General features: G+C 38.1%; 1 protein-coding gene across 1 annotated transcript; it reads right to left on the bottom strand.

Annotated features, from left to right (window-relative positions):
• Positions 1-12,113: 12,113 nt before the first annotated feature.
• On the bottom strand, positions 12,114-22,278 carry LOC122025326 (helicase-like transcription factor CHR28). The gene is made up of 12 exons (XM_042584114.1): positions 21,891-22,278; positions 19,308-19,386; positions 18,668-19,159; positions 17,649-18,589; positions 17,050-17,121; positions 16,860-16,937; positions 15,879-16,764; positions 15,060-15,190; positions 14,496-14,717; positions 13,145-13,738; positions 12,840-13,049; positions 12,114-12,524 (listed from the first exon to the last, which is right to left on the bottom strand). The coding sequence occupies exons 1-12, from the start codon at positions 22,038-22,040 to the stop codon at positions 12,420-12,422; spliced, it is 3,960 nt and encodes a 1,319-aa protein (XP_042440048.1). The 5' UTR covers positions 22,041-22,278; the 3' UTR covers positions 12,114-12,419.
• Positions 22,279-22,485: the final 207 nt, after the last annotated feature.

Raw genomic sequence — 22,485 nt, forward strand, 5'->3', positions numbered from 1 at the left:
CTGATTCTTGTCTTGTTGTGAGCAGCACTTGTGTTGGGTGGAAGATCATGCTAACTAAGAATAGTGGTCTCTAATTGTAGATTCATTGCGATGGTAGTATATCAGGTTTTCCGGCAACCACCTTCTAGCAGCGAACAACCCTATTGGGTAGTACTAATTGGAGGATTATGTCGATCATACATATGTTGTGTGTGCACGTGTGCCAGGTGTATGGTTGGTTGCCTCATGATGATTCTACCTATGTTGAATGTAGAATGTTGAGTGTCTACATTATGTTGTTGGTTGTATTACCTTGTCAACTAATTCTCCTATTAGTGGGTGACCGACCCACTAGGATGATGATAGAGTTGACTATGGATTTGATTTGCTTACTAGGTTGTTATACCCTAGGCTAACCACAGTGATCTGTGGTAGAGAGATCTCGTGCAGTCTCTAGCTGGATAGTTAGGTGCCATGGGCACTTATGTATTGTTTGCGGTGGAGCGTTGCTCCCACACATGTTATGGATTGTTTGTGGTGGAGCGTTGCTCCCGCATATTGCGGATTGCTTGTAGCAGAGCATTGCTCCCATATTTATTGCAGATACATATTACGGATTATTTGTGGTGGAGCGTTGCTCCCACATATGGAGGATTTCTTGTGATAGAGCGTTGCTCCCACATATATGGTATTTCGTGTGATGGAGAGTTGCTCTCACACTGGAGGATCTATTCTTTGGTGATTTATATCGTAGGTGATCAGATTCCTGACTTGTTGTCGGGGATCTTATGGTTAGGAATGTCTGTGATACGGACATTATGTGTCTTGATTTTACCATTAGGGCTTGCGGAGCCTTAGATGTTTTCAGGGACTCGATGAATTTGGTATTCCTAGGATGTTTCGATCGATTTTCATTGTCTTTGTTGACGATGTTGTGATCTATTACGGATCCGAGGTGAGTCACGTACACCATCTTCGCATAGTTCTAGAGATGTTTCGACTGAAACGTCTATCTGTGAAGATCAGTAGTGCGTATTTTGGTTGTCTTCTGTGAGATGTTTGAGACACACGATCACCAGTAGGAGTATACCGTTGTTCCACAGGAGATAGAGGTTGTACCGTTGGGAGTAGATGGAGTCTATAGAGGAGGCTCGCAACTTCCTTTGTTTGGCTCGATATTTCTGGAGATATGTTGAGTGTTTCTCTCGGATTGCTATGTCATTGACACTCCTGACCAGGAAAGGCGTGAAGTTCACATGGTCCGAGGATTGCGAGACTAGCTTTCAGGAGCTGAAGCGGAGATTAGTGTCGACTCCAATTTTGGTTTTACCTTCTGGAGAGGACGGATTCGTGCTCTACACCGACGTGTCTCTTCAGGGTTTGGGTGTTGTTCTGATGCAGCACGGCAGAGTAGTCTCTTATGATTCTCGACAGTTGAAGGAGCATGAGAAGAACTACCCAGTTCATGATCTGGAGTTAGCCGCCATCATCTTTGCTTTGAAGATTTGTCGACATCATTTATACGGCATTACAATTGAGATTCTCACTGATCATAAGAGTCTCAAATATATTTTTACTCAGAAGGAACTTAATCTCCGACAGAGGAGATGGATGGAGTTTTTGAAGGATTGTGACTGTACTATTAGCTATCATCCAGGAAAAGCTAATGTGGTTGCCGATGCACTCCGCAGGAAGTCCAGAGGGACTTTGGCTTACCGCCGAGTTTCAGTCACAGACTTGATTCAGGGTTTCTCCGAGTTAGGCCTTGAGGAGAAGGGACAGACAGAGCAGAGTATAATGGTTACCATGGTTGCTCAGTCATCGATCAGAACGAACATTCGAGGGGCTCAGGCTGATGATCAGCATTTGCAGTTTGCTGGCAGCTAGATAGCTTCCGGGCAGCAGATCGAGTTCACACGAGATGAGGAGGGTATTATATACTCCTGAGGCAGATTATGCGTACCTCAATCTCACCCGGTCTTACAGGAGTTATTTCAGGAGGCTCATCGCTCTCGATTTGCTATCCACCTAAGCGGTATTCGTATGTACCAAGATTTGAAGTGTTCCTATTGGTGGAACGACATGAAGGAAGACATCCCAGATTTTGTAGCTAGATGTCTTGTCTGTCAACAGGTGAGGGCTGAGCACCAAAGATCTGTCAGTTTACTTCATTGGATTCCTATTCCTAAGTGGAAATGGGAACATATTACCATGGACTTTGTGGTGGGTTTGCCGAAGACACCACGAGGCCATGACGCGATTTGGGTAATCGTTAATCGATTAACCAAATCAGCACACTTCTTGGCGATCCGGAAGACTGATTCCCTGGATCGATTGGCAGATCTGTATTGCCGGGAGATCATTAGATTACTTAGTGTTCCTTTAAGTATCATTTCGGATAGAGACCCTCAGTTCATGTCTCGATTCTGACAGAGTCTGCAGCAGGCCTTGGGCACTCAGCTCCGATTCAGTATAGCTTTCCATCCGCAGACAGATGGACAGTCGGAGAGGACCATTCAAACTCTAGAGGACTTGCTGAGGTCATGTGTATTGCATTTTGAAGGCAGTTGTGATGACCATTTGCCATTGGTAGAGTTCGCCTACAATAACAGCTTTAATTCGGTTATCCAGATGACACCGTTGAGGCATTGTATGGTAGGTATTGTCGGACACCCACCCTCTGAGTTGAGGTTGGGGAGGCCTAGTTGTTGGGACCTTATAGTGCTCAGCATGAGGCAGAGTGGGTCCGTACTATCTGACGGAGGATGTCAGAGGCGCAGAACCGCCAGAAGAGTTATGCTGGTCGGAGACGTAGGCCCCTGGAATTCTCTACGGGCGACCATGTTTTTCTGCGAGTTTCACCCACGAAAGGGGTGAAGAGATTTGGCCTCAGAGGAAAGATAGCTCCGTGATATATTGGACTTTTCCAGATCCTGGAGAGGATTTGAGCAGTAGCTTATCGTCTGGCACTACCACCATCCCTAGCAGGCGTCCACGACGTATTCCACGTATCTATGCTGAGGAGATACATACCCGACCCGACACATGTGATGACAGATATCCCAGTTCCCGTTCAGCCTGACGTCACCTATGAGGAGGTTCTGGTACAGATTCTAGACTAGAAAGAGCGTCAGTTGTGGAACAAGACTATCCGGTTGGTTAATTTCGGATGACAGCACATTCGGTCGAGAAGGCTACCTGGGAGCTCGAGGATGCGATCCGAGCTCGATAACCCCCATCTTTTCACTTGAGGTGTGTGAGTTATTTTCTGTTCAGCATTTATACTTTCTATTTGTTGTTAGTACTTGTTGATGGTAGATAACGAAATTTGGGGACCAAATTTTTATTAGTGGGGGAGAATGTAAAATACCGAAAAATGGCGAATAATGATAATGGAATTTTTCAAAATTTTTTAGAAATTTTTCTGGAAATTTTCGGAGACCGTATGAACGAGTTTACGGGGATAAAAACGGGGTCCCGGTTAAGCCTATTTAGGCTACCCATTTAAACGAGGAAAAGTTACAATTTTTCTTTTTATTTTATTTTTCTATTTCTTCTTTTCCTCTCCCGTGCCTATTTCCTTTCCCCGACGTCGTTCCTCTTCACTCCGACGGTTTCTTTTTTTCCCAACGCCCGCGCCGACGCCGCCCTCGTGGCTGTTCCTCTCCTCTCCGATACAAAGGCAGTGGTTGTGGGGAAGCCTTGTGTTTTCCCCTTCTTCTGATCTGTGCCCTAGCACTCTTTGCCGTCTCTCTCACGCGACGACAAGCCAAGGAAAAGCTCTGTCGCCGGCCACACACTCGAGCCCTAGATCTTCCTCTCTCGGCGCCGACACCCTGATTTCCTCTTCCTCCTGGTTTTTCTCGGCACCGATCCACGCTCGAGCGCCGGCCGTCGGCATCCGAGACCCTGCAGCCGATCTCTCACTGTGCCCTAGGTTCTCCGCCGGCACGTTTCTGCTCGGGTTATTTTCGGCCAAGAGCAAGGAGGATTCAAGTCCTAGTTTCTTCCTCTGCCCTAGCCCCGACCGACTCCCTCTCCTCCCTGTGCTCATGACTCGTCGCACCTCTGCACATTTCGAGCCCTAGCCGAACTATCCACCGTCGGCTTTGTCTTCGTTGGTCCACTTCGAGATGGTATCCCTTAGATATATACTCGGGTATGTGCCAGATCTTTGCTCTGTACTGATCTGAGGTATTTTAGGTTGGAGAACAGCATTATCAGGTTGTTCGGCCACAGTATCCAGCCGTGATCCAGCAGTGGGATTGAAGGTGAGGGTTTAGGGTTTGGCTTTTCGATTTTGTGCTCTGATTCTTCTCTTGTTGTGACCAGCACTTGTGTTGGGTGGAAGATCATGCTAACTAAGAATAGTGGTCTCTAATTGTAGATTCTTTGCGATGGTAGTATATCGGGTTTTCCGGCAGCCACCTTCTAGCAGCGAACAGCCCTATTGGGTAGCAACTCTTTGATTCCAGCAGCGAGAGTGGCTGTGATTTGAGGTAAGAAGTATGATATCAGATTGGTAGTGATGCGAGTTTAATTTGTAGTTGGAGGTTGTGATTGTTTGTCTACCAGTCTTTGTAGCTTGGCCAGCATTGTTCACTGGCGATCCACAGCACTGGTCATTCTATTTTGGGCAGGGAACCCTTTCGACCGTGAGCCATCAGTGACCATCCTGGATTTTTGGTGAGTTCTTATGAATAAGTTTAGATTAGGTTGTTGTGATGGATTATACTTATTGCAAGTTCTAATTCGTATGGATTAGTTTAAGTCGATTGAGGAGTTAGATGATCCAATTAGGGTTTATAATTGGATCTGAATTTATGTTAACTTCTTGAGGATGTGATTTAGCTAATTAATTTATATGCAATTAGATAAATCTGTATATCATGTAGTACAGGACTCTGATTCGAGACGAGCATCTCGACGTTGGATTTGACTGGATTGGACCTTCTTATTAGAGGAGGGTACCTTGACTTATCTTTGATAATGTCACGTTGATATATTTAGTAGGTTATAGTCTTTAGTAATAATTATGTTCGTTCTTGTTTCGATATGTCACTACCGGATACCTGTTACATGCTTGTTTGCTCACCTGTTATGCATTTTATGTTAGTACCCATATGATTATATATATGCTCATAAAGGTAGTGACATACCACACCTTATTATGTTCAGGACCCAGGTTTTTGTTTATACCATACTTGTCTTGTGTACCTTAGATCTTCGGATATGACTTATTGATACTAGGGTACACATTTTATATATATGTGGATTGGTTCAGGATGTTGTCATGCTTAGTGTCATGCATCATTTGCATGATTGCATGTTGCGCGATAGTCTGCTTCATTATTGTTGAGCACATCGCCAGTTTCATCACTGTCGGTGCTCCGTTGGTGCGCTCATGGGTAGCGTGATGCAGCGTGGTAGCACGTCAGTTTGCTCGGTGGTGCTCCGTTGGGACACTCATGGGTAGTGTACTGCAGCGTGGTAGCACGTCGGGATCCCTCCCCATCATTGTGTACCGGGAGATGAGAGCATTGAGCTCCCCCATTTATGATTTGGGGTAGGAGGATAGGTGTACTCCGACAACATCCCGTCCACTCGGTCACTCATCAGGAGCAGTGACGTCAGAGTGCATGGTTGTCACAGCCCTACCCACTCGGTCTCACCATTGTGTGTGAGATGGCTGACTAGCGTCAGGGGTGACCATGTCATTGGCATCATATGCATTGATGCATATACTGATTGTGTTTGTTGCACTTATATGCTGTATTTGGATGGATGCATATGTTTGACATGCATACAAGATTTATGATACTCTCGGTCTGACGACCTGACTATTCTGATAGGAGGCCCTGGTGAGTACAGTTCTCTTCAGCCTATTCTATTGTGCATTTCCAGCTTTTGTCTAGGAGTCTGTACTCCATAGTTATTACTGTCTGTTATAGCTTACTATACATGTCAACTGGTATCTGCTGAGTTGTTGAACTCACTCCCGTGGACACTATCTTTTTCAGGTACCAGGTTGTTTATGGAGTCGCTTGGGGTATCCTGCCTATCGGTCCCCACGTCACATCAGAAGACCTGTCTCCGTTTTTGTTTATTTGTATTTTGGTATATGAATGTGTGTATTTGGCTTTGTGTTCTGGTTTTGTTTCCGGAGTGTTGTGTTGTTGTGTGGTGTAAGCCTAGCCGGCTAGCAGTGTTTGTTTATAGTTGTATATGTTGTCTATTGGATTTCCGTTGTGTTTGGTTTTGATACAGCTGAGTGGGCTGTTAGATTTATATATAACTGCGTGGTTGTATTTTTGTGGTATCAGCTGAGTAGGCTGCATATATAACTGCGTGGTTGTGTATATATTCCAGCCGTCTGTGGCTGATGTATATTGTGTCTGTAGAAATATTTCAGATTGTCACCCGTACAGAGGAGGTGCTGCCGAAACTTCTTCGGACAGGGACTTCCCCGGGGCGTGACAGTTTCTTTTTTTCTACTTCATCTATATCTATTGTAACTGTTGATAGTACTCCTATGTCATTAGTAGGCATTGGTTCAATTGTTACATCTTGTTTATCTCTTACTAATATTTATTATATTCCGAATCTTACTTTAAATCTTGTTTCTATTAGTCAATTATGTGAGTCTGGATACCTAATTTTTTTTTATCCAATTGTTATATTCAGGACCCGCAATCTAAGAGGTTGATTGGGATAGGTCATAGGCAAGGAGGACTCTATGCTTTAGATCAACTCAAAATACCAGAAGTTGTAGCTTTGAGTGTGGATTTATCATCTGTTCATCTGAGTCATTCATCTTCTGATTTTTATTTGTGACACTCTCGTTTAAGTCATGTTTCAGCATCTCATTTGCAGTTTTTAGCTTCTAAGGAGTATTAGGACCTTTAAAAAGTTCTGATATTTCTTATTATAGTGATTGTAAGCTAGTCAAATTTTCTGTCTTACCATTTTTTAAAAGTCTTTTTTTTTCTTCTGCTCTATTTGATCATATACATTCTGATATGTGGGGACCCTCTCCTATTCCTATAAAGGGGGGGTTAAGGTATTATGTTTCATTTATTGATGATCACACTCGTTACTCTTGGTTCTATCTTATAAAAGACAAGTTTGATTATCTTATAATTTTTAATAATTTTAGAGCTCTTGTGAAAACTCAACATTCTAGTGTCATAAAGTGTTTTCATTATGATTTGGGAGGTGAATACACTTTGAATTATTTTTCACATTTACTTACTTCTGATGGTACTATTCATCAAACCTCGTATACAAATACTCTTGAATAGAATGGTGTGGCTAAACGGAAACATAGACATCTTGTTGAAATCGCTTGTTTATTTTTATTGTCTCCAGTGTTCCTAGTGCCTTTTGGGGGGAAACAATCCTTACCGCTACTCATGTGATTAATAGAATTTTAATCTCACATAATTCGGACTTGTCACCTTTTGAAAAATTATATGGGCATGCTTCTGTCTATTACTCTTTCCATGTTTTTTGTTATACTTGCTTCGTCTTTCGTCCACATGTAGAGCATAATAAGTCAGCCTCTTGGTCTACTCTGTGTCTTTCTGGGTTATGATGTTAGTCAAAAAAGATATCATTACTTTGATCTCGTTAGTCAAAAATTATATGTCTCTCATCATGTTGTGTTTCTTGAGCATATTCCATTCTTTTCTATTTCGGCTAGTTCGTATAATATGACAAAATTATATATTTTAAATTGATCCTTTCAATATCGACACTGAGGAAACTTCACCCACAGCTCCTACTGGTAGCTTAACTGAATCTAGTACTTTGGTTTCCGAGATATCCATTCCACATGCTCCTCTTTTTGCCACTACCCAATCATCTCTTGAGATTACGGATGATCCTTCTCTCCACCGTCGTCAATCCACTCGTGTTCGTAAGTCTACTAAACCACCAGATTTTATTTACGCTTGTTATTCTTATTCTTTTACTTCATTTGTTGCATTTGTTCATTGTCTTTCTAAGCCTGTATCTTATAGAGAAGTTATTTGTAACTCACTTTGGCAGAGCGCTATAGATGAGGAACTAACTGCTTTGCATCAGACTCGTACATGAGATTTGGTACCGTTGCCACCAGGAAAACGTACTATTGGTTCTCGTTGGGTATATAACATCAAAACTAATTCTGATGGATCTATTAAATGATACAAAGCTCGTCTTGTTGCTAAAGGTTATTCTCAGGAGTATGATATGAATTATGAGGAAACATTTGCTCTCGTTGCAAAAATGACCACTGTTCGTACTCTGATTATTATTGCTTCTGTTTGTCGTTGGAGAATATCTTAGATGGATGTCAAGAATGTATTTCTAAATGGTGATCTTCATGAAGAAGTTTATATGACACCTCCTCCTGGTATTTCACACCAACTTGGTGAAGTTTGCAAGCTTCGTAAAGCGCTTTATGATCTCAAACAAGCACCTAGTGCTTGGTTTGGGAAGTTTTGTACAATGATTACTTCGTTTGGTTTTCATCCTTGTAATAATGATCCAGCATTATTTGTCAGATGTATGAGTGCAGGTCGTATTTTTTTATCATTATATGCTGAAGATATGATTATTACTAGTGATGATTCTGATGGAATTACTTCCTTGAAGTCTGAGTTCGTTCTTTGTTTTGCTATGAAAGATTTGAGTTTACTAGCTACTTTCTGGGCATTAAGGTTGCTTATTCCCCAAAAGGTTATCTTTTATCCCAGTCAAAGTATATATTTGACTTATTTGAGCGTGCTCGTCTTACTGATAATATAGTCGTTGATACTCCTATTGAGACTAATGCTCGATATTCTCCATTTGATGACTCACCTTTGGCGGATCCTAGTTTGTATAGAACTATTGTTAGATGCTTAGTTTATCTCACCGTAACTCATCTAGATATTGCGTATGTTGTTCATGTGATTAGTCAATTTATTGTTGTACCAACTACAGTTCATTAGATTGTTGTTCTTTGTATTCTCAAATATCTTCAGGGCACTCAATTTTAAATCCTTTTATTTCCTTCTGCTTTATCTCTGGAGCTGTGTGCATACTCTGATGCTGATTAGGTTGGTGATCTTACGGATTGCAAATCTACCACTGGTTTCTGTATTTTTCTTGGTGATTCCCTCATTTCTTGGAAGAGTAAGAAACAAGATGTTATTTCTAGATCTTCCGTAGAAGCTGAGTATCATGTCATGACCTCAACTACTTATGAGATAATTTGGTTGCGTTGGTTGCTTGCGGATATGAGTATCTCTCTTCATCAATTTACTCCGTTATATTGTGATAATCAGAATGATATTCAAATTACACGTAATTCAATTTTTCATGAACAAACTAAACATATTAAAATTGACTGTTATATTACTCATCATCTTCAGATAGACACCACCACATTACCTTTTATTTCTTCAAATCTATATATTGCTGATATGTTTACCAAGACACATTTCGCTTTACGCTTTCATTTCTTGTCTAACAAACTCTCAATGTTTTTATACGTAACATCGTGAGTTTGAGGAGGATATTAGATTATATATATATATATATATATATATATATATATATATAGTTTTTAGGATAATTTAATTTTTTTCCTATTTAAGATTTAAAATATTTTAACTTAATTATATAAGAATTTATATTCTCTTTTTCTGAAAATATATATTGGATTTAATAATAATATGACTAGCCTGTTTTTTTCCCCTTAATTTCTACCGTTGCCATCCTTGCGTATGAGAGAGAAAGAGATTAGAAATTTAGTGATGAAGGAGACAACAAGAGTGGGAAAAAAGCGATGGCTACGAGTGAAAGTTGAGAACAGGAATTGGTTTTGATCGGGGAATTACTGCAAGGAAGTGGACGTGTGAATGGTTTTTTGTTTTTTTTTTTTCAAACAAAGCATCTCAATCTTTGACTTTAACTTTTAGAAATTGACTACGATTAACTATTTGAAATCCCCGATTACGATTTGATTTACTATTTCATGATGATTAAGATTATTATTCTTAAACTTCCTTACAATCTTTTATAACTTTCGCTCAATCATTAAGTAGTGTTTCAATTTATAAAATAAAAAATCATGAGCTCAAATAGATGAAAAGAATATTATTTTAAAACCGGAATCATCTCCATTTTTTTTTTATATCAGATTATATATAATTTTATTATTACACATTATATTTCTTTACAAATTTATTATTAAATATATTCAAATAGTCCCGTAAACTCAATATTGAATGAATATAAAGATAGGATCAGACAAATGAATAACCTATTAAGAAATTTAAATAAGATTAATAAATTTAATGCGTAAGGTAGAATAGTTAGGACAGAATAGTCCTAAAAAGTTTAGTTAATTTATATTGAACTTAATATCACTAAAATATTATTAAATAAAAAACCTTCTTTAAAAAAATTCTAAAATAAAATTTAAAAATTAAGATTGTTTAAAATAAATATTGGATATCCACATGCCACAGCTGTTTAGAAAACCTACTTTGGATAATAAACGGGTGCTCCACTTATTATCCTTTGATTGGGTGGAGGTGAGGGAAGGGGAGGAGAAAGATAGGTAAATACAAGAAAGAAGACAACATTCTTTATACTCTAATTGAGGGATAAAAACATTCATATCAATTTTCCTAAACATACAATTTATTTTAAATTTTATATTTTACGTAAACAAAATTTTTATATTAGCTATACTATCTATTTCTTAAATTTAGATTTCATAAATAATACTTTTCTAAATTTAGAGAATGAAATTTATTTCTTAAATATTAAAATATTATTTAATTTGGGGAGAGAGAAAAAAATAGAGGGAATGCCTTGGGTAATAAAAAATAGATATTGGAAGAGAAAAAATAATTAAAAAATAGAAGAGATAAGAAAATAATAAAAAAAATAAAGATAATGAAGATTTTAGGATAGCTGATGTAGTGTATAGTGAAAAATGATTATCTAAATTTAATAAAGTGAATGATTTACTCTAAATTTTAGAGATCTTATAGAAAAATTGATATGAATGCTTTAAGAAAGTGGAATCCTAAAAAAATTCTATTCTAACTTTATCCTTGAGCTGCCAACCTCCTCTCAAGCTTCTCTTCCCGCAAAGCAAACCCTTCGTTGTTGGACTCAGGCATCGCCACCTCCTTCCATTGTATCATCTTTGTGCTCCATCATCCTGTGATTTATCTCCTCCGTGTTGACCCTGGGACGGGTTGACGGGGGCGCTGGGAACGAGGGTATTCACTTTTTTTTTTTGCCACCATCTTTGTGCTCCATTGTACGCACAAGTCAACAACTGACAACTCTTTTTTCTCAAACCCCAAAAGCTACTGCTAGGAAGGTCAGAGATGACGACAATTATTACGGATCCTACCCTAATTTAAACTCTGAGGGCAAATGACGAAGATGATGATTGCAGATCCTACCCTAATTCAATCTCCGAGGGCAAATGACAAAGTCGCTCCATTCAAAAAAGAAGAGAAGATTACGGGACATTGAAAAGAGAGATTGTGGAGCCCTTCTATGATAAGAAAGAGGCGGCCAATTTTGCTGCCCAGAGGCTGCCCTTCTACTTCAAATCTCACCTCCATTGACGAAGAATCCACCCCTGCCGCTGCTGTGACTTCTATTGCTATGGGTGAGCTGCAATGCCTTCCCCTGCCGCTGCTGTGACTTCTATTGCTATGGGTGAGCTGCAATGCTCCTCTTTGATTCCTCGATGCTCCTCTTTGATTCCTCTTCCATGGACTGCTTTAACATATATTTTGTTTTAAAAAAAAATAATCCGATCACATAATTTTTTCACATACCACCAAAAACATATATTTTGTTTCAGGCAAAAGGAGAGATTGCATTAGGATCAATGACAACTTTATAATTATTTGTTCCTAAATTGTGAATAATTTTATAATTTTATATGAAAAATAAATACTTTATTTTCATGCTCTTTCCTTTCCGTGAATGAAACTTCCGTCGTCATATCCAAACAGACTTAAACAAATAAAACATACAAACTATTTGCAAGTGGCCACGAGTATTTCCAATTTTCAATACACTTAAAATTGGTATTTTTAAAAAAAAAATTGTTGTTCCTGACACAACATGCAGAGTAAAGCCTTCAAATGATCACAAATCTAATGCCGCCGAAGCTTTACAAATGATGCCAATGGTGAAATCAATAGAATTTCACATTTTATCAATTTTCTCCTATAAAATAACACTGCCTATAATTGTAAGAAAAACTATGCTTCAAGACCAAGAGAAGTAACGAGAAACTGTGCAAGCTCTAAATTCGCTATTAACAAGAAAGCTGGTTAGTGCTTGGTACCGATGAAAGGCAGCGGAGGATTGACTCTGGAAGGATGTTGAGGTTAGCCTGCTGTGTCCAAAACTTTGCTGCTAGAGGTTGCGAGCTACACCATGAAAAGATAATTCAAGTCCTCCACCGTCAAGCGAGTTTGGCGAGAACCTGATTCATCTTCACCGAATGCGGAAGCGACCATCTCCCGCTTCTTTTCCTGTAGAAAAGAGAGATACATTAGTGCAAAGAGTTATGGAGGCAGTTTTCAAGATCACCTATCCGCTCTACAATTTTAATCACGCGCATAACTATTCAGGAATCGAATTACAAGTATCGATGGGGATTTGTTCTGTACAGGAGAATAGTTGGAAAATATCCCATGTTGATTCAGTTTGTCAGTCCCATGGTATAACAAGTCGAAACCAACTTGCAAGTATCTCCTACGTTTATCATCTACCATCCACTGTAAGAAACCCTTTCCACACAAAACAGGAGGTTGTGTATCAAAAAGAAGTGAAGTAAACAGCAGTACCTGTAGAGCTAAAATGCGATCTTCCACAGTATCTTTCACGGTTAACCGTGAAACAGTTACCGGACGCCTCTGGCCGATTCTGTGTGCTCTATCAATGGCCTGGTCCTCAGTAGTAGGGTTCCACCACAAGTCCAGAAGAAGAACATGACAAGCTACCACCAGATTCAGACCAAGGCTAGCAGCTTTCAGAGACATGATCATGACAGAAACCTGTAACAAAGGTATGCTTTCTTTAGATGCAAAAGGGAAGAGGCAAGGCTCGGGTAGATAAGTAGAGTATTGCAACATAAAGATTCACCACAGACCTCTGGAAGATTGTTGAAGTCTTTAATTGCTTTCTCTCTGGCGGCAACAGACATTGTACCGTCAAGTCTCCTATATTGTATAGAAGATTTTTGCAATGGAACTTCCAATAAATCTAACATCTTTGTCCACTGAGAGAAAACAATGGCCTTTTCTGAATGCTGAGAATTTGGTTTAGATTTGTTTCCTTCATTTGCATTCACAGAGCATCGCTGTGAAACTGTATTAACCGCATTCTGCAGAGAACCATGACCTTCTTCCTTGAGTTTGGAGGAGTTGCAATCAGGAAGAGAACATTGGGACCTGGGTAGTGATTGCAAAATATCGAGTGCTGCTTTTACTTTAGAAGAATAAGAATTTCCATTGGTCGTTGCATCTGAGATGCCAGAACGACAGCCATTGGAGTTGCAAACCTCACCAGGCATCTCACCTATGGAGGTTACTATTGTATTTTTAGAAAATACTGAAGCAGCATTTAACCGAACTTTGCAATCAGCTGACGGACAGATATTATCATCACCATTAAGATGCTCACGAATACACTGATTGCAGAAAACATGTCCACATATTGTGACAACTGCATCCTCAGGTGGATCCTGCAAAGATCATTAATCTTAATAAAAAAAACCTCACAGTTTTTTCCAGTTACAACAAAGTTTTATCCTAAAACAGAAAAAAATGTAACATATTGGGAAGAGAATGTTGCATCAGTTCCCACCATAATTAAAATATTCAAGCTGTAAAGATAACTGAGACTCCCCGACTTTTTGAGTCTTATAAATAGTTAAGTGTCCTTTTATGTACAATACTGCAAATGCAAGACGAATAGCTTGTCCAACATAACTAATAAATATTTCACTCAGGAGGCTACACTAGTACACTTGGTGATGTAACATTGAATTTACATCTTTAAAGACCTATTAACAACATTCCTTTTTTATTTTTTAGCATTGTAGAATACCATGAAAACTTTAACATGAATAAAATTCAATATGATTGCATTGAACAAACGTGCTATTGGATAAGAATAAAGTGATTATTATTGAGAGCATAAACAGAATCTCCACAAAGCCGTGGTACAAAATTTACATTCTAGAGTAAATTCCATGAGCTAATATGTGTTGTTGCATGACTCACTAAACTATACTGAAAGAGAATATTATGCAGGGCAATAGACTTGGAGGTACTTATTCATCTGTGTATAGTAGATTTCTTTTTCACTAACCAAAATAAGAAAATTTCACTCTTCTTGAAGGTAAGAAACCAGGAAGCAAAGAAATACAATTTAGTGGAAGATTAATAACTAAACATTTATCAAGAGTGGTACATAATCAAATGCAATAAGACACTTACATTGCATATCGTACAAATAGCCAAGCATGCTTCTAAACAACTCAAGAGATCCTTCTGTTTTTCTTTGGGGAGCTTCCGTGCAGTTTCTATAGAAGACTTCTCCACAGAATTGGAACCATATCCATTTACCAGAATACGGTGATCACAAGCTTGCCTTAGTCTTAAGAGCATCAACAAAATATTCACATAGTTCTGTTTGACAGTTCCTTCATTTGCATATACCTAATAAAAAATCAAGAATCTTTTGATACTCCACGTTCAATAGCACAACATGTAAAATCTATTAAAAAACAAATAGTTTAAGAAAACATATTATATGCAAAGAAATGCTTTTCAAGCAAATAATCCCATGCATATACCATCTAATTGAGTTCTCAAAAAAATATAAAACATAACATGGACTTCATGGTCCCTTCTCAATTTTACTTGTTCTAAACTGAGAATGCAATCACAACAGAAGTTAATATCTTAGAATCAAGACCCATAAAAAACAACTTTAATGAATATCTAAGATGCAAAAGTAAAGAAATATCTAAAAACATTCAGTAAAGCAAGTACACCAACCTTAAACTGTTCTCTTGACTCAGCTTCTAAACGTGTGTAGAAAGTTCGTTCCTCCTCTGAGAAATCCACCTTCATCAAAGTAATAGTCTTCGGTGGCAAATTTATAATAGGCTTACCATCAAGCATTGTCCCTGAAAAAAATTCAAATAATTTTAGAATCTAAGTGGAAATTGAATATCTTTGATAGGAAAAAGATCTTCACAAAGAACAAATGAATACATCCATAAAGGTATCTACTTCCAAATAACCTGAAAAATCAGACACCCAGAAGATGCTCTGAAAGTCAGACATGAATTTTGTAGAGGAAAAAGGAAAACATTACACAAAATGTGGTGATCATGTAGAGAAACACCTAGTATGGAAAGGGAATTTGTTAGAAGTTAGAAGACATGGTCAATATTCAATGAAAATTACATTTCTGACCAATGAGTAATGAAGAATCATAAGAAGCTAAGGCTCCAATTATGACCATTCAGTTCTAAATATGATGCAGTCTAAGTAGCTAGCAAGTAAGCCACCATAAAGACTCACAGGAAGATAACACAAGCTCACAACCTTAAAGGAATAAGATATCCAACAAGAAGCGAACATCACGGCTTACACATGCACAGGGAAAATAAATAAATATAAAAGTATTAGGGAAATCATAATAAAACACAAAAAGGAGAACAAAGAGATGGATCAAATTGATTAATTTATGAAATGATATACAGTTGGAAATTCTGAAACCTTCATAAATCCACAACATATTTTAAAAACGAAAATGATGTCTCTCAATGTGAATTTTACACAGTTGAAATAGTAAAATAAGAACTTCACCTTTAGTGCGGCGTAGCATTATAGTCTTCAAAACCAATTGAAGCCTTTTATAACCATTTGATGGATCACGGCTAATTGGATTCTTTATTTTGGAACAAAAAGATTTATAAGCATCAAATGGATCATAACGAAGAAATCTGAAATAGCTATAAAGGTCATCAACTGCATTCTGTATAGGAGTACCAGACAAGCACCATCTTCTCTTAGCCCGCAGACCCCAACATGCCCTTGCAACTTGAGTCCTATGATTCTTGATGCTTTGAGCTTCATCCAGAATTACCCTAAACCAACTAACTCTTGCAAGAGGTCGAGCATCAGCTTTGACATTCCCATCTTTCACACACTTTCTTGAGGAGCTTGGAGCCTCCTTCCTTTTTTTATCAATCATACTTTCCGTCAGACCATCATAATTTCCTTTCTCCTCGACATCTTTATCAGCAAGAGGCTGCTTAGGAACTTCCATGCTTACAATAGCATATGTAGTAAGAACAACATCATATTTTGCAAGTTCATGAGCATCTTTGGTTCTATTACTTCCATGATACACAAGAAATGACAAATTAGCACTGCTGACCACTTTAGTTTTCAGTTCCTCAGCCCATTGCCGGAGAACGCTTGTAGGGCAAACAACTAATGTTCCTGCTGCAGGCCTACTCTTCATAGACATCATGACCTGATCTTCCCTTCTCTTCGATCCACTGGCCATCGAGGAACTGCAAATTCGGAGCTGCTTTGCTTCATTAATCTTCGAAATATCATCTTCTTCATCATCATCCAGGTTTAGAGGTTCAAATTTGTCATGATTTCCTGCAGAAGGAAATAGTTGAGGAGATGGAGATCTCTCCATCAGAATTAGCGCAATTGTAGATACTGTTTTACCAAGACCCTGAAACAATGAGATACTTGAGATTATCAGCCATTGTCAAACAAAGATATTAACAACAATAAATATGAGATTAGCAGGTCAAGGAATGTACAAACCTGATCATCAGCAAGTATACCACCACAACAATGTGGATTTGCAGTTTCCTTTTGTACCATCCAATGCAAAGCTATACGCTGTAAAACAAGATGCTTCCCTTTAGTTCAATAGTAGTAAAAACACTAACAAAAAATGTCAAGAGAGATGTATCAGATCAATAGGATTAATAGAGGAATCATTAAGTTGAACCTGGTGTCTCAATAAAGGAACTGCCAAAAGTCCCTCAGGTGGACTAACCTCAGATTTGGGCTGAGAAAGATCCTGCACATAACTAACATCAATTATAGCATATGTATAGCTAAAACAGAACAGTTGTCCGTCATTCAATGAGCACAACTACATCAAAATATATAGGACTGCATGGTGGCCCAAACTACATATTTCAACATTCCCTCCAACTGTTGCATATATTGACTCATGCACATCTTGATCTACAATATTGGTTTTTTTTTTCAAAAAAAATGTAGCACTGACTGACAAGAGGCTTGGATGGCACAATGATTTATCTTCAAAAGAAAATAATTCCATTAACTCTCCAAACTGAAGATGCCCATAGAGTCTAGAGATGAAAAGTTGCAAAGCTCAAACAATCGAACGATTGAAAATAGAAAAAGATTACAATGTGCCCATTCAATTAATCTGACAATAGGTGCCTAAATCATAAGTAAAATCGAAGCATGAATAAATAAAAGAGTAAAAATTGATAAAAAGAAAACAAAAGATTCACAGTTAATTTTTAAATAGCAATAACACCATATATAATTAAATATCAGTGAGGTAACACTAACCTGCAACGCTAGCTGGATATTCAATCTATCTTCATCCTTTTGCCTTATCCCTCCAAACCTAGGTAAATATGTCTCAGTAAATCCAGATTGCTCTACTACCGTAGGATTAATTGTATAAAATGGGTGTGGTGGTGGCGGTGGGTAGGCGGCAGAGTTTCTGCTATCATCAAGGATGCATATGTCAGCATCATCATCCACACTTATGTAGCTTGTGGTAGAATCCCATCTAAGACCATCATTATCATGATGCTTAAGCCTACTCTGTGGGTAATGAGATATTTGTACCTGATCATCTCTTCCTATCATTGATGATATTTTTTGCTTCTTGTTCTGCCAGTGAGTCAAATAATCAGGGATTAGTTTTCCTGACTCATTCATCACAAATAATTCAGCATCGCTAGAGATAGAATTTCTACTTGATGGCTCTCTCTTGCGAGTGACATAAGAAGAAGAATCTATACTAGATTCACTCTCAATGCTAAGATCATCAGAATCATTTTGCTCTGCACAGGTGTCTAGCGGCGGTCGAACAATATCTGACTTCGGGAAGCCTTGCAGTAAGGATCCAACAGATTCCACTCTCATGTCCAACCCCACTTCGCTTCCTCTAGAAAAACTCTGAGATGGATGCAGTGGTTCTTCATTTTCATCCTTAACCTTCTGATGTGAAAAAACTGGATGAGGAAATTGGCCATGCAACGCATTCCTTGCACTATCAATAGGTGAATCTCTGTAAGTCACGTAACCACTGCCATAAGGATTATACATGATACCTGATGCCTCAGTCGCATTCAACATGGGCTTGGAATCATGCAAATTTTCAAAATTTAAACTAGGAGTGTTATGTGTACAAGGATTGTGGAATAAAGAATCTCTCCAAGTGTCATCATTTCTCTCAGCATCAGTTAAAACTGACAAATCAGTCGTCATAGTATGTGAATCTGCAAAATATGCAATAGAACAACTGTTAGTAAACTGTTTCTAGTGTGAGCAAAGTTACACTCAGAATGTCATTTAACCTTGCATGATGAATGGTGGCATATCGTCTGCATGAGGTTCACAGTGATGGCTTCTACTCTGCTCGAAGACCGTTTGGCCGCTGTCCAAGTACATATCATCCCTGGATTCAGCATAATGTGGCATGATCAGGGTTGCTTCATCAACAGTATCAGAATTATAACTCGGCACATGTTGTATCTGCTGGTTGTGGAGATCTCTGACCATCAAACTATTGCGGGAGCTTCCAACTAAATTCTTCCTTGAACTAAAATCATATTCGTGGTTAAAAGGTGGAAGCCAACTTGAAGGATAATCAAGTGTGTGCTTAGACTCAGCATGCTCTGAGGCATGTCCTATGCCATTACTTGTAGGAAAATCATAGTTACAACTTTCTTTTGATCCCAAGGAAAATCCTACATTAATTTCTTTCTGGCAGTCTAAAACACCAATTTTATCTGATGTACTCCATTGAGGAGCAACAGTCCCACTGCATTCCTTAGATTCCGTTAAACCTATTCACAAAAACAATTCCATTAAATCTATTCACAATGATACAAGATTATGAAGAAAGAAAGAAAAGTAATAATATTCATGCATTGAACATATTGTATAACTAAACTGGTATAGACTTCCAGACCCACATATACTATGAAGTAATACCAGTATAAGTTCCAGCAATAACATCAGCATCTAATCGGTATTCATCTAATTTGGCTTGGCATAAACCTTCATATGTGACCTGCATAAAACATCTCCAGCAAATTAGCATCCATCAAAATTAGAAAGAATAATAATCATCAAATATAACAGAATCAAGAAATAGAGCTTCCAACTATTATAAACTAAAATAAAACTCAACAATAATCAGATCATGTGACACTGACTAGGTGTACTTTTGCATAAATGCCTATACCTATTGATAAATATAACTGATTTCTTGAGACAGCTATAGAATTTTACACTTAGTAATTTGGTTGAGTTGGTCTTGGGTCAATCCAAGTTTAATTTGCTCCATCCAGGTTAAATCTAGCATCTACATAAAAGAATAACCAGGATCACCATCTGTTTACTTGAGTACATTCTTTCAGCAAATTAATGTTTGAGAATTTCAGAATATTTATCCATATTCAACTAATCATGGTGAGTGATGATCATTTATCATACAAAGATATCAAAATTTATAATTGGCCACGGTCTGGTATTGTATAAAACCCTGAAGATGACTTGAGATGTACACAAAATTTTAGAGTTAATGCAGTTTGGGCCAGTTGATCTTGGGCCAATCTAGTTCTGTCAAGATTGAATCTAGCATCAACATAGCAGAACTTCAGATGATATGAAATTTGCTTAGTACATCCTTTCAGCTATTAAAGTTTCAGATCTTTCAGAATATTTATCCAATATTCAGATAACCACAGTAACTGTTGATCATTTGTCAAAAAGGACATCAAAATTATAATTGGCAAATGTCTGGTAGGGTCTAAAAAACAGTTATAGAAGATTTATTAGCCAAATGAATCCTATGTAAAATAGGACTCCTAGATCAAATGTGGCTGAAAGGCAGATAACATGAAACATGTAGATTGCACAGTAGCATTGCCAACCAGTGTACCAATAGATTTGCAGCCAAGGGTATAAACAAAGAATATGTTGCATGTTTTATTCTAGTTATGCTGGACCATTTTTCCCATCCCTTGCACACTATTGGACCAACATGCTTCTCTTCTAATGAGCTGTGTTTTTTCGTAGATTTATTTCAGTATCTCTTATGAAACAGCAATTGATGTTGTTTTTTTCCTCATTGCTCTTTCTCTATATCTCCTCTTTGTTCATTTGCTACCGTGTCAAATTTAAGATTTTGCATATACTGTCCTTTTTCATGCTACCAACCAGAACTCCACCTCTCATCCTCTTTTTTCTCCTTTGCCAGCAATCAAACAGTGTCACTTTTCTGTGGATATCAAGGTTGAATATAACAACAAGGAGCTATGATTCTGAAACTAAGATCAAAGATTGAATAAGCATCATAAGAGTTACTTGAAAGTGTTATTTGTTATTTAAAATTCTGGTTTTAATTCATTTGTGAACTGAGTACAATTCAATCATTTTGAGATCTGTTGTAGCCATCAAGTTTCATTTCTAAATACATTGATTTGGCATTTTTATATGTGATTTTGATATTTCAGTGATAATGAATGTCTTTGATTTGTGAAGCTTGTTTAATTTGACTTTCTGAATTTATCATTTCTTGTGATTTTGGTTTGTAAATTGAGAGAAGATAATATTTTCTCAAACATAATATTTTTGTAGTTATTTCTTGGCATTGGTACTTGTATTTTCGGTTATAGTTGCAACAAAAGGAGAAAATACTAGAATTTAATTTTCCATTTACAATTATAAGGTGTTGCATGGAGCAAGAGCCACAAATGCTGGTGATGCATTAAATTTGTTACAAAAGGTTATATAGCCTTTAAAAGTGAAGGATCTTACAATCAAATTGTACAAATCCTACTTTATGGACCGTTTTCCAAGTTTAGGTAGGAAATCCTTTAACCATGCATAAAAGGCAAGGCATCATGCAACGACAATGCAACACAATTTTAGTAAATTACAAGGATCAACAAATCATGTATCTTATAGTGATTTTTCTTAAGATCTCTTCTTTTAGTAATATGTTACTCAAACTTAAGTTCCTTTAGTAGACAAAATACAAAGACATGTACAGTTTAAACAGAAATGATCTTTTTTTCCTAAGACTTAAACAGTGTTTGCAGTTCATGACAAAGTTATGAAGCCAAACCTAGCAATGTAAGAAGTCAAATTTAAAAAGAGGCTCAAACCAAAGCAATTTCAGTCAGAAAGAGGAAATTTCAGTATAGCCTTCCCGAAGACAGTCATCTCTGAGCTTCACAGATAAAACCAAGGCAGTGTAACGATCAGACTTATTTTCCTAGATGAAAAAACGTAACATCACAGGTTATTAGCAGCAAGTAGACACTAAATTCTTGCATTAGTTCCTGATCGAACCATCTGATTTTACAAAACTAACATGAGGCTTGAGATTCCAAAATAGACCCTCTCCGTAAAGAGCCTTGTTGTTTCAACACATTTGTGTGGTATAACATCCCCAACCAAGAACCTCAATGGAAACTAGACAAAGTCAATAGCGGCACCGAAGAGCAAAATTCCAAAGTCAAACAAGAAAAGGACCGCAATTGAAACCCCGAAGGGAGGGGAATTTGCCTGGGATTGTTCGTCGGAAGAGGGAGGTCGCTCCGGCTTCTCTTCGAGGATCGTCTCCAACTCCTCCATGTCGACGGCGAAGTTTTCGTAAAACATGGGGTCGTTTTCCTCCCCTAAGAACTCCCATGAATTGATCTGCGGCTCCTCCATCGGAGGGAGGAAGCCCAAACCCTAACTGCCCGCCGATGCGACCGAGCTCGCAGTTTCCACCTCCGATCCGAGAACCGCACCACGAGACCCGAACGAGACGATCGAAGGACGACGACGAAGAAGAATCACCGCCGGCGGCTGAGCGAGGAGGAGGAGACAGGGAGAGGAAGAGGGGGAGGAATCGGGGGCGATTTGGCCGCCGCGGAGTTTAATTAGGAGGAAGAAAAGAGGGCTAGGAGACAAATAATTAAGCCCCTCCTATTTCCAACTAATTACGTTCAAAATTTGGTCATATTTTTATTTTATTTTCTACCAAATTAATTAATTTTAAAATTCTTATTTTTTATTTAAAAAATATATTTTTCTGATGGAGGAAAACTGCTTGACAATTTCTTTAACCGCGTCTTTGATTTTCTTTTCTTATTCTAAATTTGACTTCCGAAAT

Source organism: Zingiber officinale, chromosome 9B, assembly GCF_018446385.1.
Source record: "Zingiber officinale cultivar Zhangliang chromosome 9B, Zo_v1.1, whole genome shotgun sequence".
In the NCBI taxonomy this organism is placed as follows: Eukaryota; Viridiplantae; Streptophyta; class Magnoliopsida; order Zingiberales; family Zingiberaceae; genus Zingiber; species Zingiber officinale.

What these genes read in the sequence shown, in the direction of transcription:
- LOC122025326 (XM_042584114.1), bottom strand. Translation starts at nt 22,040, where the DNA reads ATGGAGGAGCCGCAGATCAATTCATGGGAGTTCTTAGGGGAGGAAAAC. An exon ending in CTATTTGTACGATATGCAAT is followed by an intron (nt 13,739 to 14,495) that starts GTAAGTGTCTTA and finishes TGATCTTTGCAG; the next exon opens with GATCCACCTGAGGATGCAGT. An exon ending in ACTTCAACAATCTTCCAGAG is followed by an intron (nt 13,050 to 13,144) that starts GTCTGTGGTGAA and finishes CCTTTGTTACAG; the next exon opens with GTTTCTGTCATGATCATGTC.